General features: G+C 38.0%; 1 protein-coding gene across 2 annotated transcripts in view; it reads left to right on the forward strand.

Annotated features, from left to right (window-relative positions):
• LOC124552683 (neurexin-4) overlaps positions 1-27,796 on the forward strand; it is a 174,111-nt gene that overhangs the window by 68,137 nt on the left and 78,178 nt on the right. For both annotated transcript variants that reach the window (XM_047127004.1, XM_047127005.1), the window contains exons 7-11: positions 2,802-2,981; positions 6,865-7,026; positions 12,359-12,575; positions 16,969-17,060; positions 26,423-26,582. In XM_047127004.1, the coding sequence (XP_046982960.1) occupies positions 2,802-2,981; positions 6,865-7,026; positions 12,359-12,575; positions 16,969-17,060; positions 26,423-26,582 (811 nt within the window). The remainder of the gene's footprint in view (positions 1-2,801; positions 2,982-6,864; positions 7,027-12,358; positions 12,576-16,968; positions 17,061-26,422; positions 26,583-27,796) is intronic.

Raw genomic sequence — 27,796 nt, forward strand, 5'->3', positions numbered from 1 at the left:
GAGTTCTATGATAAATGCCATGGTAAAGAAACCGCTCTTGAACTGTTTAATGAATCTGAGGAGGGAATGCCTGACAATGTTACCTTCAAACAGTGAGTCACAACTGACAGTATTGAAATGATAACGTTGGTTAAATCTCAGGAAGAGTACTTCAAATCTTTAATTGATAAGTTAGAAAATCTCAAAATTCATCATTATATTTCTAAATTTAAAAGTAAGTTTTTGAAGGACAAAAAAGGACAACTTTATGAAACTAAATGCATAGGTGTAGGTGATTTTGCAGAAAACCTTTCATTTGTGGTTCCGAATGAAATACAAGGATACCATTGGGTCACTGACCAGGCAACAGTGGATCCACTTGTTCTGTACTTCAGAAATGAAAAAGACAAAGTTTGCAGTTCTTCAATTTGCATTCAAAGTAAGGACTTGGACCACAGCACTTCAGTTGTCCCAGAGGGAGGTTGGAGGTCGAATGACACGTTTTTGCTTCTTGTCATGGTAAAAAATGTATGTGGTGGAGTAGGAGGTACAACAAAATGTGAAGTGAGTAAAACCAGCCTACAAAGACCACAGACCAAATTCTTACAATAGAGGACATGTATGCCTTTTGCAAGGATAACATTAAAGGCATCACCTATTTTCTTGTCAAGAAAGAAGAGGTAGTTCTTCATATTAAAACAAACCTTCAAACCAGATTTGAAAACTATATAGCTGTAACAGGAACAAAGCAATTCCAAAAATTCCTTGGCATTGCAGAAAACTTAGTTCGATCCTATGTAACATCGGAAATTGAAATACATGAGGATCATTGTGTCAGTAAAATTACATCTCTGTCTTTAACATTGAATGATTTAGTGGCATGTGTATATGATGGAGAATGGTGGCTTGCGCAGCTTGCGAGAATAAGTTTAGAAAACAATGATGTTCTTCGGCCAGCAGGCTGGTTAATATGCACAAAAATGTCATTCAGGAAATCTGCAAGTGATAAAGTTTGGATACCAATGAAATACATAAAAAGGAAGCTTTCAGTGCTTGAACATACCAAAGCAACTCGGAGGTCTTATTCTTTATCACTAAAGCTGTCTGAGGAAATAAGTGTTCTTAACCATCACTACTAACATTAGGAAGCATCATATCTCAAAACTATGTTAATTGGAAATACTTATTTTAAATTTGTCTAGACAATATATTTTTTTGCACAAAATTCAGTACCTTAACTTCAATAACACGATCTTATCTAACCAATATGACACATGAATTAGGCAACAACCGAAAGATCAATTGTTGTGTAATGTGAATTATTTTCTGATTTTCAAAAATTCACATCTTTGTTCACAGTCAAATATCAATGTTGAAATTTTTGCAGTTCTCTGCTATCATATCATATAGGTGGACAAAATGTACAAAAGTCAAATGTTTATGTTCGATCCTACCAGTGATAACTAGCCCTGAACTTCACAAAAAAATAAATATTTTCAAATTTCAAAAATTTATTCTTACTCTATACAAGGCTAGTAGTTTATGATATCTCACTAGAGAAGAAAAAAACACTCTGATAAATCATTCCTTGGTTGTTATTTTTGTGTCTAAAAAGTGAATTTTCTGAGTTATGAATACCAAATTTTGGAGGTCATTTCAATTGGTTATTTATTAATTTAGGGTATTTTGGGTAATAAACTTTGTTTGTAGAGGAGACTTTTCTGAAACAAACATGTCAGTCGCAATGTTCTAACTTAAGCCAGTGTAGAGATATTCAAATTAACGATAATGCCTCCAAACTGATAATTGTGTGCTTACAAACAGAAATGGCCGCTATTCAGTAATGATGCAAGGTAAAATTTTTTTAAAAACTGTTTTAGACTTCTCAGTTGTAGGGTAATCACACATAAAAATCCCAAAATATTTGAAAAATGTCAAGTGACCAACTTAATTTTTATTGGATCACTTCACTTGGACTGACCCAGTATTAAGAAAAGGATAAATTGCTTCTCATCATATAGTGGACTCACAGACAGGCACAAGAAAGAGATTCCTAAACAAATAAGCTTTCGGCCAAAATGCCTCCTTCTGAATTAGACAACCTGCAGGCGCATATTCATGCAAACATAGCTCACACATACGTGACCACTGTCTCTGTCTGCCGAGGCTAGACTTGGGTCTCAGCAACCAGAGACAGTGGTTCTGTGTGTGTCTGTGAGCTGAGTGTGCATGTGTGTTGTGTGATTTTGGCCGAAAGCTTATTTGTTTAGGAGTCTCCTTCTTGTTCCTGTCTGCAACTCGGTCTCTCCACTGTATGGTGAGTAGCAATCTATAATTTTCATAATGTTGTTGTTGTTATCCCATCCTGGTTGTTGTGTGGAGAATAGTTAGATATAGTTACCAAATTGTGAAACATTCCAGCACACCTTTAAAAGTGTGTTCTAATGCATGGATTTTGCAAAAATGCTAGGGTCTAGTATTGCATGTTCTTGAATGCATAAATAAAGTGTCTTCACATTGTTTTATGTCGCTATAGCAATTCAGAAATTGTGGAGGTAAAGCAATGTTTGAATATTTTAATAATACTAAATTGCTGTAACAATTCCAAACCTTATATTTTCCAAGCATATGTTACGCTCAGCTATAGTTAATATAGTAAGTGTTGAACCCTTTTATGTGAAACACATCATTAAATTGATCATTGTTGTTTATTGAGAGTAATAATCAGTAACCTTGTGCTTTATTATTATTGGATTAATTCCCTGCATTGAAATGTTTGAAATAATGTTTTTATATTTCCAAGTGTATACTTCTTTCTGCAGTTGTTTATTGGTGGTGTCCCTAATAAACAAGAAGGCTTGGCGGTCATCCAGAACTTCACGGGGTGCATGGAAAATGTATACCTCAACTCGACCAACCTGATAAGTGTTATGAAGGGCTCGTCAGAGTACGGGCAGGATCAGTTTGACTACCGGACCGTCAATACAGCATTTCACTGCCCTGTGAGTTACGTACTTAACATACTGTAGCTGTTTTTTACTTCACCAGTGTGTTAAGATAATTTCCTTACCGCGTCTTTTTATGTTTGTGTGATCTTGACTCGTAATAGAAACTGGTATTCAGCCACTTTTCAAATTAAAACATTGAAACAGGAAGATATAATGTAATGTCACCATTATGACGCAGCATGCTAAATTCTTACTGGCAAAATGAGCACTAAACCAGACAATAATCTTTCAGAACACTTTATCAGTAATCTTTCAGAACACTTTATCAATAATCTTTCACAACACTTTATCAATAATCTTTCACAACACTTTATCAATAATATTTCACAACACTTTATTACTTATCAAGTAAGGTCGCACAGTGCTTACAATTGACGTAGCCCTGAATCTATCAATGGAAAATATACCGAGGGTCTCACTGAAGCCTTCACTGACCATAATTATCCTCGTAACCTTGTACAAAACAAATCTCCCGTGCCTTACCTTTCCAGTCTCCCACCACCTTCCAAAGCCCCACCGTCCGGCATTCCACTCATAACTGTGTACCACCCAGGACTGGAGCAACTGAATTACGTTCTCCGCCAGTGTTTCGATTACCTCTCGTCATGCTCTGAAATGAGAAATGTCCTGCCCACTATCCTTTCCACTCCCCCCCCCCCCCCCTCCCTCCCCACCTCCCACACTCACATAGTGGTATTCCGCCATTCACTGAATCTACACAATATACTCGTCCATCCTTATACAACCCCTTACCTCATGGCTCATACCCCTGTAATAGACCTAGATGCAAAACCTGCCCTATACATCTTCTCACCACCACCTACTCCAGTCCGGTCACAAACATTGTCCACCACATCAAAGGCCAGGCTACCTGTGAAACCAGCCATGTGGTCTACAAGCCAAGCTGCAGTCACTGTGCTGCATTCTATGTAGGCATCACAGACAACAAGCTGTCTGTCTGCACGAATGGCCACCGACAAACTGTAACCGAGAAACAAGTGGACAATCCTGTTGCTGAACACACTGCCAAACATGATATCTTTCATTTCAATGACTGCTTCACAGCCTGTGCCATATGTATCCTTCCCACCAGCGCAAGCTTTTCTGAATTGCGCAGGTGGAAACTGTCCATGCAATACATCCTATGTTCCCGTAACCCTCCTGGCCTTGACCTTTGTTAGTGCTGTCCTCACCAATCCCGCCCCTTCCCTGTTCCCATTCCAGCACTACACATCTGTCATTCCACCACCACACCCAGTCCCTACTCTCTCTCTCTCTCTCTCTCTCTCTCTCTCTCTCTCTCTCTCTCTCTCTCTCTCTCCCCCCCCCTCCCCCCTCTTTTTTCCCCCCTGCTACTCCCCCCCCCTTCCCCTCTTCCCCCTTCTTGCCGCCCAACCTGCAGTACTTCACTGTCCGCCATACCTACTGTACTATCCCTCCCCCTCCCCGCCCCAGCCTCCTCGTTTCCCCATCCAGTTGCCACTCCCATCATGCACTAGTGCTACTGCTCGCAGTGTGGTTTCAGTTGCCTGAGACTGCAGTCGTGTGTGTGTGTGTGTGTGTGTGTGTGTGTGTGTGTGTGTGTGTGTGTGTGTATTATTGAAAAAGGCCATTAACTGAAAGCTGTAAGTGTAAAAATCTTCTGTTGTGGCTATCTGCGACTCAGCATCTCCACTATATGGTGAGTAGCAACTGTCCTTCTCATAATATTGTTACATTCCATCCTGGATTTTCCATTGTTTTATTTTTCAATTGACAAATTTTGGACAAAACCTAGTCTTATAATTGGGTATTATGGCATACATGTTTGTAATCGGGTTGAAATGCTCTCCCACAGAGCAGAATTTTTTTTTCCAAATTTTTGGTCATTTTTCACACAGTAACTCATCAAAGAGCAACCGAAAAGGCTTGTATGGCCTGAGATTGAATAATTATATAACAACAATAATAATAATAATCTATCATCTAACACAGCCACACATCGATCAAGATGCATCCAACACATGGCTAAGAAAAGGCAATATATACAGTGAGACGGAAGGATTCGTGATTGCAATACAGGATCAAACAATAAACACCAGATATTACAGCAAGCATATTATTAAAGATCCCAATACCACAACAGATAAATGCAGACTTTGCAAACAACAAATAGAAACAGTAGATCACATCACAAGCGGATGTACAATACTAACAAATACAGAATACCCCAGAAGACATGACAATGTAGCAAAAATAATACATTAACAACTTGCCATACAACATAAACTAATAAAAACAACACGTTCCCACATACAAGTGTGCACCACAAAATGTACTGGAGAATGATGAATACAAATTATACTGGAACAGAACCATTATAACAGATAAAACAACACCACATATCAAACCTGACATCATACTCACCAATAAAAAGAAGAAATTAACACAACTAATCGAAATATCCATACCCAGCACAACAAATATACAGAAGAAAACAGGAGAAAAAATTGAAAAATACATCCAACTGGCTGAGGAAGTCAAGGACATGTGCCATCAGGATAAAGTTGACATTATACCAATTATACTATCAACTACAGGAGTCATACCACACAATATCCACCAGTACATCAACGCAATATAGCTACATCCAAACGTATATATACAACTACAGAAATCTGTAATTATTGATACATGTTCAATTACCCAAAAGTTCCTAAATGCAATGTAATATATACCATACAGTTAAAAGGAAGTCACACTTGATCAAGGTCTGCGTTACTTTCCATTTTTAACCAGACATAACGTCTGAGACGAAAGAGAAATATAATAATAATGAAATAATTTGTTTCCAAGGTTCTCACTGTGTTCCCCTAAAGCAGTATAACTATTCCGTATGAGCGTAAGTGTTGGGAAGTCCTTTATAAAAGTATTTGTCTTGAATGTATTCTTAGAAGTGAATTGTAGATAACAAACAGGACAGAGAAGATGAGAATAGAAGTTGTTGAAGTGTATTAAAGAAAAAAAAAGGAGATGAGTAACTTGAATAGTAGGTACTGAATTGATTAAGAAGAAGAAAAACTTTATGGTACATATTAACTAACTGATGTGATAGATCAATAGGACATATCTTTGAACACAAGTTAATTTGATAATAGACTGTCACAGGGGTGAAAGGGGTTGAATGTACGAGTTAACCAAACTTTGCAGATATCGCGACATTGAATATAGAAAACAAAACAAAAAATTAAGATATCAGAGAATCATTAATTGTGAATCTACAATTATTTGCACAAGCTGGACTAGCATAGAGAGTTGAATCAAACCTTTCTTTGGAGTGTTGATTACAACACAGGAAGTGTAGTATTCCTTGAAATAGATCAGTGAAACCAAATGAACTAGCGTTTTGCATTCTATGAGCAGTTCTCTCTCTCTTCACTTTTAGATTACTCTGAATACCAGTGAAGAAAACCCTTCAGTCAGACACATTTTTAATGAATTATTTATTTCATTGTAATAAGTTGTGGGCTTAGTCGTTAGAAGGCAGCAAAAATTTCATGTACAAATTTCAGATTTTTGTCCTATAATGTACGAAAAATGTGAAATTTGTACAACAGGTATTTGTTGTCATCTGGTAGATGTAGACCTAAAACTAGTTATGGTGGAATAAACCATTCTTTCAGAAATTGTGAATGGTTGCAGTTTCTTCTTCAATGATATGAAAACAAGTGTGTTTTTCAAAAACAGTTGTCAATAAAATAATAAGCAGCTCTGATTTAATATGAATGCCTCTGTCATGTGTTCAAATAATGCTAGCTTGCCACTGTAGATTTTGTCACAAATGCGTTACGGAGATGTGCTTTGACCCACTCATGTGTATGCTTAATTTCTGTTTCAGGATCCCCCCGTTACACCAGTTACATTCCTCACTGCAGGGTCATTTGTGAAACTGAAAGGTTATGAAGGTGTCCGATCATTAAATGTTTCTTTTGCTTTTCGTACATATGAGCCCAATGGTTTACTAATGCATCACAGTTTCCTTACAAGTGGACATGTGAGGGTAAGTTCAGCACAATATCTATGTTGCATATAATCATTTTTGGTACCTGTGCTTAAATATTACTAGGCAATGTGATCTGGTAATCAGGTTGTAGTGGGAATAATGTGGTCATGTGTGATTAGATCGGCCATCATGAAATTAGTTTCCTCGAGGCCACGCCCCCTATCCGCAGTTCACAGGTGCTGTGAGCTGTGATTTGCATGTCTCATAGTTTTGTTTTCATACTGTAGGCAGTGCATTAGGCCATTGCCAGCTAAATGTCCATTGTCTCCGTCCGATATTGTGTGGTTTCAGTCTTCCGTGGAACGGTGCATTGATGTGTGTTTGGTAGTCACCGAATCGTAGAAGCAAGGACCTGTGTAGAATTCAGAAAGATATTCAGAAACAATTTAAAATTGTTGTATCTAACATACTGAGGTCTTTTACTGATCTGGAATAATATAAAATTTTGCACAAGCTCATAAAATGACAATAAAACCTTATGGCATTTCAGAATCAACTGTGTTCTATATTAACAGTGCAGTAATGATGGCAAAATCTCTAGATGTGAGCATATGTCTTGATTCTCCACGAAAGGGATATAAATGAAAAGGGAAATCTACAGAATTTGATGGTGTTTACAAAAAATTAGTGCCAGATATCATGGTCCGATTATAGTATCCAACGAGTAGGAAAATACAGTGATCTGGATGAAAAAAATATATTCTTGCTCAGAGACCTGCTTTCTTTGTCTTCCCTGCTCACGTGGTTTTTGATACAGAAAGTGTAATGGTGGATGGACATTTTTAATGGAATGCAGAGACATTGCAGCTACAAGAATGAAGTTTTGTGTACAGTGCATGTATTGCTTGCAGAGAACAATAGTATTGTAGTATACTTCAATAAAACTTGGCATTCACAAAACTATACCCGCAAATGTATTTTGCTCAACTTCAGTAAGAAGTGGCCTGCAAGTACTAGTTACTTTTTCCTGTATTGTATATCAATGATTTGGGTGATGGGTGTGCAGTGTGGAATGGTCAGTTAAGAGCTGCAAATAAAAAATTTTTTGGGAGGTAGGGAATACTCTGGGTCATATTAAAGTGAGATGTTGGAACTAAAATCCTGGCAGTGGCATACAAGTAATCGCACTTGCTGTGCAGGGATCCTCTCACAAGTAAAATGTGTTGTGACATGATAAAATAATAACGTCTCAGATGCTACCAAAATTAATTTTATAGTTTTCTTAACACCTTTCTTACTGGATGTTTCTACAAAGTCCAACAAAACCCAAATTCATTAGTGACAGTAATTTTCGTTAAACATGTTTATTTATTTATTTATTTTCATAGCAGTTGGCAGGAATTTATTTTTAGAAATTAATAACAGAGATGTCTAATTTTTTGGAATTTTTACTGTAATTTGAAATTACCACTAACTGGCAGTGCTGTAAGATAGTGAGATGACTTTGATGTGCCTATTTCCATGATGGCTGCTACAGATACAATCACAATCCACTTCAAAGTAGCACACATTGCAAACAGGAAAAGTAATTGCAGGAAATGACGTTGCAGAAAGTCGTGAGAACTTCTTTAAATTTCATTAATTTTACTGGTAGTAAACATGGAAGGCGTTATATAGCCGACAGAGAAGAAAACAGAATATGCAAGCAATTGTTGACAAACGAAAGTAAGTCAGTGTTGCTCAGTTACGGAAGGAGGGGTGCAATGCTGAGTGGAGCAGATTCGAGGACCTGCCCGAAAGCAGAATAAGTAAAATTCACACAGTAAATATTGCACTGATGAAAGTCTCATTAGACACCAATTTCTATTATGTTATTAGCCAATATAATTTTTGCAAATAATTCACAGCTTTTGTCATGCAGAACTGTACTTTTAGGCTAGCAAAGAAACTCTGCAGAAATTTTTAGTGTGTGGTATTTGATTTTAAAAGGCGCCAGAATTAAGTGTGAAAAGTTTCATCGTACAGCAGTGCCAGGTAATGTGTCATTGTGGATGCAGAGTTTCATTTCGTGTTTACTTCTCCTGTATGACTATAACCGGAAATTTTCAGATACTGTTGTAGAAATGGACAGAAAAAAGTAAAAATGTATAAAGACAAACTTTTGCTATGAATAAATCCTTTTACGGCTACAGGCATGCTCTCTACATGCCGTGCTAAGTGTGTTTTTGTTGCTGTTGTACTGCTCACCAAATGCTGCTACTTGTTCCATCCACATACTTATTATCTGATTTTAAAACTTCGTGTAGCCTTCATTTTAGCTCATACATTGCTGTGTGTGAAATGTAGATAAGGTATCAAAATTTTATTTAAATTTGGAGTACAATGATATCTTGTTCTTGAGTTATTGGTTTTTATACCTGGTGGGCAGTTGCATGCGGGGTGCACAGTGCCTCCGCTTCGGGAATTGTGTGCCCGTAAAAGTCATCATATTTCATAAATGATTCAGGATATGAAAACAAATGACTGATAGTACACAAAGAGGTACATATGTCATACGATAAATACTTGTAACTTTTTTATTCACTGAGATGCAGACGAAACTTGTCTGCAGCAGGGAGAGTGGCAATGGGATGGGTAAGCACATCAATAACGCTTAAGGGAAACTCAGAGGTTGCGTTTAAACATAATCTCAGTACTGGGGAGCAGCGGAGCATGACAAAGTTATCTCATCCACAGCAGTCAGAGGGCTAAGGTGCACTAACTTTCTCTTCTTTATTCCGCTGATAAAATTTTGCAAGAAAGTGGTTTGGTTCCTATTCACACTATGTCATCTGGACTTAAATCCTGTAGGAACTGTCTGTAATTTTCTAAATAATAAGTTCTATAGTTTTTGTCATACATCTTGCACTCGAACCCGAAAAAATTACAGTTACTGCTTTTTCTGGCAATAAATAGTTATCATATTTCACATAGCCTTACGCAAGCTTCTCAGTATTATGCTACTTCAGGAACTTGAGCATCTGTTTTGTTACTTTTATATTCGAGCAGCTTTTCAGTTGGCCTCAAATACTGAGTGGACCTCCTTCAAGACGTTTCCACCAGAGAGAAATTTGTGGTGGTCTTCAGGAATTGAAACCTAGTCATCAGGTTTACTAGCTAATAACAGTAACCACAAGAATACACGATCAGTTGGCTGTCATTTTTGTGACATTATCTTTTACCCTTGTGGCACTAGATGATTTTAAAGGCCATACATCGTACCGAGAAAGTGTGTGATGACTATTAGTGGTGAAACACTTTGGCAGATGAGGAAACTGGAAAATACAAAGTGTATCAGAAAAATTTGGTGAATCATAGTCGTCTTTCTCTTGTGCATTTGTTTCGCATTGGCGTCGGGTTGGCACAGTTATTAACCCTTTGACTGCAACAGACGTGCTCCCTGCATTCTGTGCTGAGGGTGGCTTTTGTTATGGTTGTACTGCTTGCCAAATTCTGGTGCCTGTGATGAGAGGTGGCGCTTCATCTGATTTGAAGTACTTATCATTTGATTTTCTTGAAAAATATTAGGTGGAAAAAATTTGATTTTCACTCATCTTACAGTTCGATATCTTCACTCGATGAAGGACTGAATTTGCTTTCATTATTCATCATAGTTACTGTACTGTATCAAATGAAATAAAACGAAATTTTAAAGCTTTTTCAGAGGTGAAAATGCATTGCACAAACTTTGAGTTTGGCTGATTTTACCACATACATTGCAGTTAATGAAATGTAGCTTAGATATCGATATTTACTGAAAATTGAGAGGAGAACGATATGTCACTTTATTCTCGAGCTATCTCCTTCAAAATACTCCCCTCCACAATTGATACACCACTCCCAACGCTGTTTCCACTTCCAGAAGCAGTCTTGGTATGCCTCTTGGAGCTATACAAGAAACTATGTTCTTTATTCTTTAAGGCTGAAATTTTCAAACTTTAATGAGGAAAATCAAATTATAGCTGAAAAAATGCTATATAATGGAGTAATTTCATTTTGTAGTCTTCAAAAAGAGTATATTGCAACAAAACACAGATCTCCAGGCTTCTTGATCCTTATCTTTTATGATGTCCTCACTGCCTCTGTGACCAGTCTGTGCTTTTCAATCTTCCTGAGCTAATCTATATTTTGGTTTTGGTGATATTTGTTTTACGGGTGTTGGATGGTGGTCTGAAGCATATTTCTTGGTCTAACATTTTGTTTTCCAATGCTTGTTTGAGTTAATAAATAAACCCTGACAGTGTCTCCAGCACTGGAAGATTAAACTTTAGACAGAGAAAGATTGACCCCAGTGGTACTTAGTGGAAAAAAAAAAAAAAAAAAAAAAAAAAAAAAAAAAAAAAACATGAATAAATTTTAAAGTGTCACAAATAAAAAACTGAAAAAACATGTATTAATGTGAACTCTGTTGTGATTTTCTTCTCTTTGATTTCTAATGTTTAAGAATGGATTTATAAGGAATGGTGTAAATCTATATACACTATCACCTAGTAAATATTTATCTTGAATCCTTCTCGTTTAAAATAACATTCTAATTTGTGAGTTGTCACAAATCTGTCTGCCCAAATATGGAGAATTATGATTTTCTATTGCAAAACATTTTCGCATTATGATCACCAGGTGACTAAGTAGGTATAGGAGTCCTGTCAATAACACCTATTACTCCAGGGAAGATACTAATCATGTAGAAGTCCAGAATAACTAAACAAACTTCATCACCTTCCAGGAATTTCACATATATGGGTCTCAGCAATTTGGTTGTTTCTGGTACCACATTGATGCATCAACATATAGTTGATTTAGGTCTTCTATTACCATTTGAAAAGATCCAGTAGCATAGAAATGCAGAGTTGCAAGCAGCTGCTGTTTTAGAGTTATAGGATACTCTTGGCTATTTTCATGTGTTCTAGGAGTTTGTCATTCATTATGTAGGAGTGGTCATTGCACTCAGAAATTACTCATTCAGGCCATAGATTTTCTAGCCGATCTATGTACAATAACTGTGCATCAAAATTATGCCCCATCTTCACAGCTAAAAGTCATGAACTGCAATAAAGTATCTAAATTACCTTCATAACAGCTCCTTAATATTCCAAATACAGTGGACCTATCTTATTTAAATGAAACTTCAAATGGTTTGAAGATCCAAAATCGGCACATCAGTTTTGATCATCATAACATTTAACAGACATCGATAAAATGAAAAATTGAAAATTAGACAATTGTTAAAAGATTGGGCAGTCATCAAATTCGTAAAAGAAGCTTGGAGAAACCGGGGATGAAACTGCTTAGTGACAAATTCACTTGACATTTAAGTTCTCTAATGAGTACTGTGTTCATCCTTTCACAGTTATTTCTGCATGAAGGAAAAGTGAAGGTGAGAATAGTTACAAGTGGGAATCCAGCAGCACTTCTGGACAATTATGATGAGCGCTTTGATGATGGACAGTGGCACTTTGTCATCCTGACTGTTGCACCTAACCTACTCGTGCTGTCAATTGATGGCAGACCAATGAAGACAGTGAGATTAATAGCCATGACCACAGGATCATCATATTATGTCGCAGGTTGGTATTGCTAGAGGTTCATACTGTTAACTTTAGGAAGTAAAGGTGTACAAGTACTTTTTTGAAAGAAGTGAAATGTGGACAGTAATCTGTACATGCAGGAAGAGAGCAGAAGTTTTTGAAATGTGTTGCTACCTACAGGAAAATGATGAAAATTAAGTGGGTGGATGAAATAACTAATGAAGAGTTAATGAATCAATCGAATGAAACTATTGGGTGGGTGCTTAAGTTGTAATATTTTTACGTAAGTTTAATAAATACAACAGATACCTATAACAGAGACTTCAATCATCAATAATACATTCTCCTTCACTATTTACAACAATCTGCCAACACTGGAGTAGGTTGTCTGTTCTGCGACTGTAGAAATCATGTTTTGAGATAAAGATCTCGTCTAACCATGTTCGGAGTGTATATTCATCCAGAAAGGAAGTACCGTGAAAGTTGTTCAACAGAGAGCAGAAAAGGCGAATATTTGAGGTCACAAAATCAAGTGAATAAGGTGGTTGCAGAATGACTTCCCAACCCAACTCGTGTAGTGTGTTTTTTGTCAGTCTAATGAAATGCAGGCATGCATTTTCGTGATGTAACATTAGTCTACTCATAGCTGATTTGCTACCGATGTATGAGGCATGTTCAGAAGGGAAGTACTGTTTTGGAAAAAAACTCATAAAACATTTCAAACCAAAATTTATTTTTACAAGAAAGAACTTACCTTAAACTATTTTTCTGTGTAGCTGCTGCCATTGTTCAGACATTCATTATAGCAGGAAACTATTTTCTATGCCACCTTCATAGAAAGATGCCGCCAGTGAAGGCAGTCACTCTTGAACATTATTTTTTGCGTTGTCATCACTGTCAAAGCACCTTCTTCCAAAGCCACGCTTAAATTTCAAGAATATGTCGTAGTCAGAAGACGTGAGATTGGGGCAGTACAGCATGGAATGCTCAGTCAAGGCATTGCGTTGTAACGTCGTACATATGTGCCCCGTCATGCTGATATCACTCAAAACCTTATTCAGAAAATCAGTTGGAAGCAGTTCAATCACCCATCATACAGCCTCGATTCCACACCTTCTGACTATCACTTGTTCCTGAATTTAGAAGTGTGATTTTGAAGTAAGTCACTTTGACAGAAATGACAGTGCAAAAATCGATGTTCAAGAGTGACTGTCTTCATTTGTGGCATATTTTTATAAAAAGGGCATAGAAAATTTGGTTTCCCACTATGAAAAATGTCTGATTAAATTTTTTAAATCTTGTTGGTACACATATTCCTAATGTATGTTTGCACTTTCCGCTGTTTTGAATATTTAGTTTATTTTTGACAATCAAAAACGTTGTGTTCTTCAGTGCTTGGCGAATTTTTGCCTTTGGAAAAGATGGATCAAAGAATTTGCATTAAGTTTTGCTTGAAAAATGGAATAAAGTGCAGCACCACTTTCGAAATGTTGACTATGGCTTTTGGTGAATCAGCTGTGAGTAATACAAGAGTCTACGAGCAGTATAAATGTTTCAGAGAGGGTCAGGGGGATATTGAAAATGACGGCCACCCTGGACGCACTAGTACATCAATTACTGACGACATTGTGGAAGAAGTAAAGAAAATGTTTCTGGAAAACCGCCAAACCACCATTAAAGAGGTTGCTAATGATGTTGCCGTGTCCTTTGCCTCATGTCAAGCAGTTTCTTCAGATGTTTTGGGCATGAAACAAGTAACAGCAAAGCCTGTTTGAATTTCAGCGAAAAACGACATTGCGTAGACATCTCTAAGGAATTGCTGTATGAAGTCGACACTGATCAAGAACGTCTAAACAATGTTATAAGAGGTGATGAAACGTGGGTATGCTTGTATGATGATGAAACAAAGACCTAGTTGTCCCAGTGGAAACTGTCTGAAGAACCATACTGTTTGCTTCGATTACAGTGGGTTCTCCATCATGAGTTCCTGCCTTATGGTCATATAGTCAGTAAGGAAAACTACCTGGGAGTTATGCACTGTTGGCATGAAGCAATTCAAAGAAAACGACTAGTATTGTGACAACACCACTCGTGGAAATTCCGTCACAATAATGCTCTGTCACACCCCAATGATTAGTTGTGGTCCCCCCCCCCCCCTCCAAAAAAAAAAAAAAGAAAAAAATTGTTTTGTTGTACTAGCTGCCGTATTCGATGGACGTGGCCCCTGCAAGTTCTTTCTATTTCCGAGGCTGAAGGCAACCATGACTGGACAACGTTTTGCCACCAGTGATGAGATAAAAAGAGAACTGCTGAAGGAGCTGAACACCTTAACAAAAAATAGAGTTTCAGAAGTGCTTGCAGATTGTAAAAAGTGCAGCCACGTGTGTATTATATCTGAGACGGAGTACTTTGAAGGGAATGAGGTAGATGTTGATGAATAAATAAAGATTCTGTAAGAAAAAAAAAAATTCTCATTAGTATTTGATCACACCTAGTATTATGCAACAAGAGTAATGGCCTGTGTTTTTGTAAATAGTTGTTAAGTTGGTTTCAGTATAGGATAATATAAAAGTATATGGCTTACGGTTGTATTAGTAGTAGTTTGCTGTGCATCTCAGATGTTACAACATGTATTACAATACTTGATCCTGGAATGTTTTTTGCTTATCTGTCAATTTTTTTGCTTTTTGTAATTTCTGTATGTGATGATGTTTATAATAGCATGTACATATGTTAGACGGCATTCTCCAGTGATGCTCTAAATTTTATATGCACAAATCAATGATAATATATCTAGAAACAAAGATGATGTGACTTACCAAACAAAAGCGCTGGCAGGTCGATAGACACACAAACATACACACAAAATTCAAGCTTTCGCAACAAACTGTTGCCTCATCAGGAAAGAGGGAAGGAGAGGGAAAGACGAAAGGATGTGGGTTTTAAGGGAGAGGGTAAGGAGTCATTCCAACCTCGGGAGCGGAAAGACTTACCTTAGGGGGGAAAAAGGACGGGTATACACTCGCGCGCACACACACACATATCCATCCACACATATACAGACACAAGCAGTGTCTGTATATATGTGGATGGATGTGTGTGTGTGTGTGTGTGTGTGTGTGTGTGTGTGTGTGTGTATACCCGTCCTTTTTCCCCCTAAGGTAAGTCTTTCCGCTCCCGGAATTGGAATGACTCCTTACCCTCTCCCTTAAAACCCACATCCTTTTGTCTTTCCCTCTCCTTCCCTCTTTCCTGGTGAGGCAACAGTTTGTTGCGAAAGCTTGAATTTTGTGTGTATGTTTGTGTTTGTTTGTGTGTCTATTGACCTGCCAGCGCTTTCGTTTGGTGAGTCACATCATCTTTGTTTTTAGATATATTTTTCCCACGTGGAATGTTTCCCTCTATTATATTAATATAATCAATGATAATAGGTACATTACAAAAGTTGTGTAACTATATTTTTTTTAGTTTCTCGTACAAAGATATTTGTTGAACGTTATGTTGTTATTTATGTGGTATGATGTGTTATGAAGTTCCTAAATATCATTTCTCTTTAAGGATATCAGTAAAATTATCTTGGCACTTTTGTATGTTTTAGTTTCATTTGCTCATTAAGAACTTCATACGCATTTAGTTCTTCTGGGATACTTATTGTTATGTCCTTTTGAGTACCTTATGCTAAATTCTTACTACTTCCCCCACCCCCCACCCTTTGTAGGTGCATGTAAAATGTAGATTGATTGCTCTCACTGTCCTAGGTGTATTCTTTGTGCCTTATTCTAAAATTTCTTCCTTTGCCATCTCTGACAGAAGTGCAGTCTCACTGACAATTCTCATGTGATTGATTTATTTCCCTGAAACTGAGTCCCTTTCCAGATTTCACTTTGGTTTCGCTTATTTCTAGGTCAGCGTAGGGACTGGACATCAGATATGAGTAGAGTTATGACATATACAGTATATGGACTGGATAATCTCTCTCTCTCTCTCTCTCTCTCTCTCTCTCTCTCTCTGCACCCCTCCCGCATCTCCTTCCTCAACTAATGCTTTTCCCTCAGATTCATTGGCTCCTGTAACTTCTGACTAGTTTCCTTACACGTAGGTGATTATCTTTGACTGTATCATTTTATCTTCAGAACTATTTTTTTCTACCTGGTGTAAAAATGCAAGTAAGTTGCAATATGGACAGTTTAGGAAATTTTGCATTGAAAGGATCATGTTCATTACTAAATTTAAATTGTATTAAGTTAGCACAAGATATACTCCTAGAACACAAATATTTTGTTTTGATTCTGCTTGAACATATAACTGTGTGGTGTACATTTGTGTATCATGTTATTTGCATGTGATGAGGGACTTGAATTACCATTCTTGAAAACATTTTGTTAGCTTGGGCTCAATAAAAACTGATGTCTTTTTGTATGTCTGCATTTAGGTGGAGTGACTGGGACTCCAGGTTTTGTTGGCTGCATGCGTTTGATTAGTGTGGATGGAAATTACAAGCCACCAAAGGACTGGACGTCAGATGTGAGTAGAGTTTTGAAATTTTGAAAACTGTAATGCTTGTTGAACATTACTGTGTTGTACTATGTATAATAAAATCCCAATTTAACAAACCCAACCTTAAGGGGAGCTGGAGGAGGTCAAATCCAAAAAATTAAGTTTTTTTTTTTTTCCCCTACCAAAAATTAATTGGAACATTCCTCTTTAATGTAAACTTTGAATTATTGTTCTACTTGCCCTAGAAGTGGAGTTATTACCATTTTCCCCCACGCCTGCAGAGGAAATGGGCGGCCGCTGAATGCATCTGACACCCTCTCGTGACTTCCTGGCGAACTGCTTGGGATTTTCTCGGCCTGTTAACGCATACAGCGCCTTATGTTACGCATACAGCGAGTGTGCAAGGGTTGGCTACATTGTTTTCTGTGACAAATGAAGCGCTAAGAGTGCGGAACATCGTCTCTTTGCTGTTTACTGTTTCGAATTAGTTCAGTGTTGCGCCTGTTGTTGGTAGTATTGTACTTCTTGTGTAAAGCGTTGTTCTGGTTACGATGCCACGTTTTAGTAACCGTGTATATAAGAAGAGGAAGAACGTAGGGAAAAGAAAATTAACACTAATACCAAGTTGCAATACTACAATTACTGAAACAGTGCGTTCTTTTGCTAAGCAACACATGGCCGGCCATAGCCCTGTGACATCTTCTAGCAAGAAGCTGACGGGTGGAAGTGACAAATTTCGTGAATATGTTAGTGACAGTGATGATATTAACGAAGTACTGAATATTGGATTATTATCTTCTGTGCTGAAAGAAAGTGTTCTATGCAAAATGTGTTCAAGTGTAGGAGTGGGACTAGAGATAACAAAGCACTTTGGTTTAGCTTGTGAGATGAAGATAATCTGTGCATGTTTCAAGTATCAAGTGACTTTCTACAATTCACATGCCAGACTCTTTGGTGAAAATGGACGATCTAGAGTGTTTGATGTGAATGTTCGACTTGTGTATGGTCTTCGATCCATTGGAAAAGGGTCTGCTGCTGGTAAACTGTTTTGTGGTATTATGAACTTGCCATCGCCTCCAAGCAAATTTGGGCACTACTGTGAACTGGTAGGATCCTCTGTTGAAGATGTGGCTTTGGAAACCATGAAGGAAGCAGTGGAGGAATCTGTAGAAATGAACGGTGGTTCTAGGGATTTGGTAGTGGCATTAGATGGTTCCTGGCAAAAGAGGGGTCATAAATCCCTGAATGGGGTTGTAACTGCTACTTGTGGTGATAGTGCAAAAGTGATAGATGTTGCAATATTATCAAAACATTGTAGGTTAAAAAATAAAATCAAAGGAGAGCACAGTGGAACTTGTGAGGCAAATTTTAGTGGATCAAGTGGAGCAATGGAAGTGGATGGAGAGAAACAAATTTTTGAACGTTCAGTTCCCAGATACAACGTTAGGTACAAATACTACCTTGGGGATGGTGACTCCAAAGGTTTCAAGACTATAGAGGAACTGAAACCATATGAAAATGAATTTGTAGTTAAATGTTGGAATGCATTGGGCATGTGCAAAAGCGTATGGGCGCACGGCTTCGAAGGCTGAAACAAACTTTGGGTTCAAGTAAGGTCAGTGATGGAAAGACAATAGGAGGGAGAGGCAGGCTTACTGATGAGGTGTTTGAACGTCTACAGAGATACTATGGGTATGCTATAAGGCAAAATACTAGTAATGTTAGTGACACGTGAAAAGCAGTGTGGGCATTGTTCCTTCATACTGCCTCTTCCAATGAATACCCTCAACACAGCCTGTGGCCAAAAGATTCTTGGTGCAAATATAATGCAAAAAAGGACTATGATCACAAACATGGTTTGCCAGCAGCTGTGATAAATGCAATAAAACCAATTTTTCATGACTTATCACAGCCATAGTTGTTACACAAATGTCTACACGGAAAGACACAGAATCCTAATGAGAGCGTAAACAATTTGATTTGGAAAGTGATTCCTAAAAGGGTGTTTGTAAGCATAAAAACACTGCACTTTGGCATTTATGATGCAATAGCAACATACAACCAAGGGAACAGTGTGAAGTTCTGAAGGCATTAGGATTTACAGCTGGGGTGAACACTGTACGAGCACTAAGAAATATTGACAGAGAAAGGATAAGAGGAGCAGAAAGAAGAGAAAGGCATAAGAAGTATGATGGAACAACAGGCCAGAAAAGAAGACAGAAGAGGAAGCTCTTGGAGGATGAAGAAGAAGACCCTGATAATCCATCCTATAGTGCAGGAATGTATTGAGAAACTTTGATAGCCGTTTCCCGTAAATTAGAATTTTTCGAATATAAGGAACATTTTATCAAAATCCACTCAAGCTAGAGAGATGAAATTTTTATACAGCACTCCTAGTGGTCAAACTTACATTGTAACACAGCCATTTGGCAATATGTTCAGTAGTTTCTTCTTCTTCTTCTTCTTCATTTCACCCAACTTTGGGGTACGTTGAATCAATCACTTCTGTGTGTTCTGTGCCTTTCTTTTCGCCCAGTACTGCTTCATTCTTTCTGATCTTGCTTTTCTTTCCTCATCAGAGATGACAATCGTTCTTTTCTTTCTATTTTGGAGCTGGAATCCCTCTTTTCTGTCTTTGCTTATCATTTTTGCGGTCCTGTCTGTGAGCATTTTTTCTGTGATGTGTAGTTCTCTTAAGTCTTTCTCTGTTTGGATAAACCAATTTGGTTTGGATTTTTTATTCCTGAAGTAGTCAAACATTCTTTTTGTAAGTCTATTTGGGTTCATTCTGAGAATGTGCCCATAAAACTCAATTCTTCTTTTCCTCATTGTATCCGAAAGTTTTTCTGTGGTTTTGTAGAGTGTTTCATTTTTGGTATGAATTAGTTTGTCGTTATGAAATTTGGGGCCTAAAATTTTTCTCAATATTTTTCTTTCTTTGATCTCTAGCCTTTCAATTGGGCCATGGTTAGTGATAGATAATGTCTCAGCTGCATATAGTGCTTCTGGTTTAATGACAGTGTTGTAATGTTTTATTTTTGAATTCCATGAGAGGGACTTTTTATTATAAGTATTTTTAGTAAGCTGAAAGGCTAGTTCAACTTTGTTTCTTCTTAATTCTATTGTTTTTTTCTCAAGGGCGTTCCAGCTAATCAGTAGTTTCATTTCAGTTAAATTATAAAGCAGTTATTTGTAAAGAAATTTGGGTCATTCATAAAAAAAATAATTGGAAGGAAACTGGAAAAGATACTCCAAAATCCCTCTGTCATAACTGCAATACTAAACCACTCTATATGTAAAAAAAAAAATTCAAATTTTTCTATTTGGTAGTTTATTCATAAATGTTCCTCAAACTTAGTGATTTTAACATGGGCAGCATAGGCACCTCCGGCTCCCCTTAAGGAAATCCTACTTTTAAAGAATATTTCCATTACTGGTGAAACTGGCATAAGAAGAGTGGCGAAATTCCCATAAGAACAATGTTATTCTTCCCCACTTTGAGGAAGCGCTACTTTTAAAAAAGCCTGCTGTTATGGAATAAGCACAGAATGTTCTGCCAATTAAAATCCAGTTTTTGTGCAATTCCTGACACGTCTGAGTGACTTTGACTTTTCACTTTCTCATAGGTCTTACTTTGTGTCTTGATGCATTAAATGGTAATTAATTGTTTCACTCGACACTTACATAGATTGTAGTTTTTTGGATTAGTTATTCAGGTTCCCTTGTAGCAACACTGGAAAGCGTGTTGAACAATTCCAAAATGAATATCTGCCCTGCGTAATATTTGACTTAGGTCACTTGATCTGATGATGTAGTCATGGAGTGTACAAATGTGAGATGTATAGTTCTTTGGTTATTGAAGTAAAAGAGTCATCAGTTTTACTTTTGTGGAGATATAGCATGAAAATGTAGAAAGGTTACAATTCAGGAAAAGCTGATCTTCCTCAATGTTGAAGACAATCATAAGATAAAATTTTCCGGCATGGTGAAGCAGCACTGTTTCGTACCATCTATGTTATGCAAAATACTCAAAAAATAAGGAAGTGTTCTTCAATTCTGAAGCTCCTCTGGATCCAACAGAAACAACATTTGTATGTCTACAGGGTTGGCGAGAAGTCCCTGTATCCACAGGTATCGAATGAGAAGATGCTCTGTGTTGCTGCAACCATATGCATTCTGTGAAGCCCCTTTCCGTGAGCTGAGGTATTGGCTGTGTTTGTAACGTGTAAATAATTTGCGCCATTCACAGTTCCTTCAAAAAAGTACGATCCAAGTAGATTTGATGTCCTCACTGTCAATGTCCATATGTGAGGCAGATTCCATTCTAACTCAACTGTATAATGAGGATTCTCTTACAGGGGTACAGGGACTTCTCACCCTCTCCGTGCATTCAGTGTTGTGGTGAATATTATTTAAAGTGGGCTCAAAAAATTAGAAGTAGCAACATTCTTATAAGCAGAAACATGCTGCAAGAGAAGCCTCATAAAATCGCCTTGAGATTGGCGTTTAAAATTTCGGTGTACCCAATAGTTGGTTGGATTATCTCAAAAACCATCATAATGTGTTGTTCAGGGAGTAAGTGGAGAAAGTGTGGCTGTGGATGTAGAAAGTGTAAATTATTGGAAGAAAATTACATGAACAGGGAAATGCACCAAGAGGTAATTTCAACATTGATGAAACTGATGGCTTTTATAATTTAAGTCCTGCAAAAACATATTCCCATCAGGGAAAAAACGCCATGGGGATAAAAAGGTGAAGAAAAACTGATTGCACTATTGTGTGTACACAGTGACGGAAGTGAAAATTTGGCTCCACGAATAAAATGCAAATTTACTTGTATTAAATTGGTGCATAAATTCATAATATTTTTTTGTAAGTGTAATAAATACAACAGACACTCATAACATATTTTGTAGTCATCAGTAATCTATTCTCCTTCACTGTTTACAACAGTCTGCCAACGCTGGGGTAACTTTTCGATTCTGTGACTGTTTTGTGGCAAAGAACTTGTCAAGGCATTTTCTCAGGAGTTTCCTTGAAGATGATTTGATAGAGTGCGGACAAGATAAAAATATGAGGCTGCGAGATAGGAGAATAACGTGTGTACAGAATGACTTTCTAATTCAACTCCCGTATACTGTCTTTTGTCAGTCTAGCAGAATATGCATTGTTGTTGTTATCAAGTAGCAAGACTTTACACAGTCCTCCTGATTGCTGTTTGTTCTTGGATTACCTCTGCAAGATGTCTTGAGTTGTCAACAATAAATGTCAGCCGTGCTGGGTGCACTCAGGGAAGCAATTAGTAGTACACTACACTGTCGCTGTTGCACCAGATTCGTAACATTACCGTTTGTGGATGTTCTCAGGTCTTTGTACAGGGAGTTGCTGCATTGTTTGAGCTCAGCCATCCTCTCCTTTTCCTTGTTTACCATAAAGACACCATTTCTCATCACCAGTAATGATATGCGATATGAGTGGTTGGTGTGGTTCACGAGCCAGTTGATGAAGAGGAAGAAGAGATGCACTCGTCGCCAACCACCAGTTTTTGTGATTTTGACTTAGAGCATGTTGTACCCATACACCCAATCTTGTAACCTTCCACATTGCGCGCAAATGTTGCACAATGGTGAATTGATCACAGTTCATAACATTTGCCAGTTCTCGAGTACATTAAAATGTGTCATTGTGGATTGATGTGTTTAAACGATCTTCTGGAACATGGAGAGTCACTGATGTCAAAATGATCATCCTTAAAATTATAAACCATTTTCTTACCATGCTCTGTCAAATGGCATTATCCTCATATGTGGTACTAGTATTTCTGGCAGTCTCTGCCACTCTCGCCCCTCCGTTAAACTCAAATAGAAAAATATGTCAGAAATGTTCAGATTTCTCCACTTGGCAATCCATTTTCTAGCATTTGCAGCTCCACTCATTATCTTCAAATAATAAAATGACAATATGTAACACAAATAACAACAACGAACTACAAATAAAAAGGGCAATCAAAAAATAAACCCATAGCAACTGGAATACCAACATGCAAAACAAAAACCTCTAACAAACTACCTAATACTAATGAGTCCCAACAGCAGTGCCTGGATGAGGTCAGAAATCTTTGAGATTTCTCAGGTGTTTTGATACCAAGATGGGTGCAGCATTATTGATCAGTGCCCTGTGCATCTCGAGGAAATATCCCTTCAGGGAAATGTAAATGTGTTACTTCCTCTGAACAGCACAAGTCTTCGAGAGAATCTGGACCTGGGCATAATACACTCTGTTAAACCTGGATATGGATTAGCAGTTGTGCAAAAGCCTTTTCATTCTTTATGAGGAAGTAAGTGATGAGAATCGGCATTTTTAGGCTCTTTATGTGTTTGAAAAGTCATTCTCCAAAACAGAAGTGATGTCTGACATTTCCCGAGGAAGGGTTATAGACCCTCTGCTGTTCCTAATCTATGTAAATGATTTAGGAGACAATTTGAGCAGCCCTCTTACATTCTTTGTAGATGATGCTCTCATGTACTATCTGGTAAAATCATCAGAATATTAATACTAATTGCAATATTAGAGGGAAACATTCCACGTGGAAAAAATATATCTAAAAACAAAGATGATGTAACTTACCAAACGAAAGTGCTGGCATTTTGATAGACACACAAACATACGCACAAACCAACGGTTGCTTCAGCAGGAAAGAGGGAAGGAGAGGGAAAGACGAAATGATGTGGGTTTTAAGGGAGAGGGTAAGGAGTCATTCCAATTCCGGGAGCGGAAAGACTTACCTTATGGGGAAAAAAGGACAGGTATACACTCTCTCTCGCACGCTCGCACGCTCGCACGCGCGCGCGCGCGCGCGCACACACACACACACACACACACACACACACACACGCATCCGCACATACACAGACACAAGCAGACATTTGTAAAGGCACCTTTACAAATGTCTGCTTGTGTTTGTGTATGTGCGGATGGATATGTGTGTGTGCGCGCGAGTGTATAACTGTCCTTTTTTCCCCCTAAGGTAAGTCTTTCCGCTCCCGGGATTGGAATGACTCCTTACCCTCTCCCTTAAAACCCACATCCTTTTGTCTTTCCCTTTCCTTCCCTCTTTCCTGATGAAGCAACCGTTGGCTGCGAAAGCTTGAAGTTTGTGTGTATGTTTGTGTGTCTATCAACATGCCAGCGCTTGGAAAAATTACACATGACATGTGTTTGTGCACGATGGGTTCCAAGACTGTCAATTCCCGAACAAAAGGACATTCGCGTGCAGGTCTGCATGCAGTTAAAGTTGATGTTAGAGGAAGATCCGCAGTTTCTTTCAAAAGTAATTACTGCTGATGAAACTTGGCTACCTCATTTTGATCCTGATAGCAAACAGCAAAGCTCAGTGTGGAAATATGCTTCATCACCAACCCCCAAAAAAGCAAAAATGGTTGCTTCCATTGGGAAAGTTATGGTCATCTCATTCTTTGGTATTCATGGAATGGTTTATCAGCATGTTGTACCTGCACACACACATCAGTAACTGGACAATACTGCAGGGATGTCCTGAAAACATTGTAAGTCCATATCAGGCGCAAAAGACTACATTTCCATGAAGCAGGCTGGATGCTGCACCACAATAATGCATGGCTGCATATTGCCAATGTTGTTGCTGAATATCTTGCAAAAATCGTCGTGAAGTGCATCCCACACCCTCCGTATTGTGGGGAAGGTGAACTAGAGATTGCATTTGGTTGAAGGAACACTTAGAAGACGTAACTTATCCACTAAAGAGACTGCCCATATTGCACCTGTCCACCTTCTGTTAAGAATATTGCTGTGTCATACGTGATCCATACCAGGTAAGATTGACGGACAACATTGACAAGTACAAAGAAGGGCAGCTTCTTTTATATCACAGAGTAGGGGTGAGTGTGTCATGGATATGATACTGAAGTTGGAATGACAATCATTAAAACAAAGGCATTTTTCATTGCGGCAAGATCTTTTCATGAAATTTCAATCACCAGCTTTTTCATCCAAATGCAAAAATGTTTTGTTGATGCTATCTGCGTAGGAAGAAATGATCATGTTAATAAAATAAGAGGTATCAGAGCTTCACAGAAAGTTTTGGGTGTTAATTTTTCCTGCACCCTGTTAGATAGTGGGACAGGAGAGAAACGGAATGAAAGCAGTTCAGTGAACCTGCTGCCAGACACTTTTAGTGTGAATTGCAGAATTGTTGTGTGGAAGTAGATGTTGTTGCTGGTTGAAATTCTGTAACACGACAGCTTGTGTTAAATTGTTTAACGAAGACTGGCTAAAGTACATCATTTGCTGTTGAAGAGAACATTGTCCCAGAAGAAGAAAGAAGTAGAATCACTAATCAAACAATGGAAAATCCAGGATGGAATGTAACAATATTGTAAGAAGAAAATGAGTAGAATCACTGATATTTCTGTAATTGCCGCTACATAAACACCATTTTACTGTACTTCTAACAAACACCAATCACTTTATAGCATCAGATGTTAGTAATTTTGGAATTAAATAGCTCTTATATTAACTAAACGTGCTCGAATTAAGATTTGGTATTGCTCCTGTGTACAAATTCAAAACCCCCAATGAAGATAAAACCCTGTTTAAGGAGAATATATTTGGGCCTTGAGAGATTAATTAAATGAGGGTCTTGTATTTTCTGCAACTCGTAGTCTTGCGGTAGCATTCTCGTTTCCTGTACACCAGGACCCGGGTTCGATTCCTGGTGGGGTCGGGGATTTTTCCTGCCTCGAGATGACTGGGTGTTGTTGTGTCGTCTTCATCATCATCATTCATACCCATTACGGTTGGAGGAAGGTAATGGCATACCACCTCCACTAGGACCTTGTCTAGTACGGCGGTGCGGACATTCTGCATCGTCCCCTACGCTCCTCCGAGTATGGGACCTCATCATCATTACTGTATTACATTTTATTAGAAATGCACTGAGATAGTTGACAAGCAAAGGAGTTTTCTAGAGAGAGTAGAGTTTCATCCTTATATCAGCCTCACTCATTCAAAGCACAGCTTGTCCTTTCGACGAAAATACTCTGTGAACTTTTGATGCAGACCAACAGTTAGATTCTACATTCTCACATTTCCAGAAAGCATTTGACACTGAAGACTGTTAACAAAGGTCCAAGCACATGGTATAAATTTCAGATATCTGACTGGTTTGAAGACTTTTTGAATGATAGAATGCAATATATTACCCTAGATGAGGCGAGTGTTTGTCAGAGACAAGAGTGCATGCAGGAATACATTTACTTACAAAGCACAGTGTTTGTCAGGCCGAGAACTTTGAAGCTCACATGTATAGAATATATTCCTGATTTTAATTTTGTCTCTTTGGATTTTTGCAGGAGTATTGCTGCCCTGGTGAGGTGGTGCTTGAAGGTTGCCAAATGATTGATCGTTGCAATCCAAATCCCTGTGAACATGCGGGTGCCTGCCGCCAGAACTCCCACGAGTTCTTTTGTGACTGTACTGGAACAGGTTATTCTGGAGCTGTTTGCCACACGTGTAAGTCCAGTGACAAAAAATTATTCCTCTTTTTTTCAAATTTTAAGTGTGGACAGACACGAGCAGGCATTGTCTGCTGGGGGAGCGAATGTTAAAACTATTTTGGAAATAGCCACAAGTTGCACTTGTTATTTTTTTATTTACTGATTTCACTCTTAAAATGAGCAAGAGCATTGTCAGAATATACACTGTAAAAGACAGAAACTGAGCAGCATGGAAAACTTGCTTTGACATTAATGCCTGAAGTTGGCTGACAACACTAAAGAGTAACCTGGCTCTACTATAGTACTTAAACGTACGTTTAGTAATAGTAGTAGCAGTAGCAGTAGTAGTAGTAGTAGTAGTAGTAGTAGCAGTAGCATGGTATTCTGCCGTACGGCAGGTCTTGTCATGGGTTAAGCCTCTTACACTTTTGTCTGTCCATAGCCAGTCTTTTCAGTTCTGAGTATTTGCCTCCTTTAATATTGTCCAGCATTTGATATCTTCTTTTTCCCTCCACCATTCCTTCTATTCCCTCCTTCAATAAACAGTCCCTCCTCAAACAATGTCCAGTCCAGTTCCGTTTTCTCTTTATGATTACTTTCAGCATGTTTCTTTCTTCTCCAACTCTTCTTAATAATTCTTCATTCCTTACTCAGTCTCCCCATTTCACTTTTTCCATTCTTCTCCGTATTCACATGTCTAGTGCCTCCAATCTTCTTTCAGCCTCCTTCCACAATGTCCAGGTCTCTGCATCATACAGTGCAATGCTCCAGATGCAACATTTGGCAAGTCTTTTCCTCAGATCTTTGTTTAGTGGTCCACAAAGTAATTTCTGTAACTTATGTTTAAAGTATAGTAATAAATGATGACCTTGGCAATGCTAAAGAATAAATTGACTGTACAATGCTACCTGTAACATCCGTTGTATAGTGTATCCAAGGATAAGAGAGAGAGAGAGAGAGAGAGAGAGAGAGAGAGAGAGAGAGTGAGTGAGTGAGTGAGTGAGTGAGTGAGAGAGTGTGTGTGTGTGTGTGTGTGTGTGTGTGTGTGTTTCAAAATATATTATAATTTATCAAAAAAAAATTTTGATAAATTTTTCCCACGTGGAATGTTTCCCTCTATTATAAAAATATATTATAAAAAAGATGTATTAAAAATGTCTGTACAAACATGCATTTAAAATTACTCTTTCTAGAAATATTTATTAAATGAACAAAATGCATGTAATTTGT

Source organism: Schistocerca americana, chromosome 10 (genome assembly GCF_021461395.2).
Source record: "Schistocerca americana isolate TAMUIC-IGC-003095 chromosome 10, iqSchAmer2.1, whole genome shotgun sequence".
Classification (NCBI taxonomy): Eukaryota; Metazoa; Arthropoda; class Insecta; order Orthoptera; family Acrididae; genus Schistocerca; species Schistocerca americana.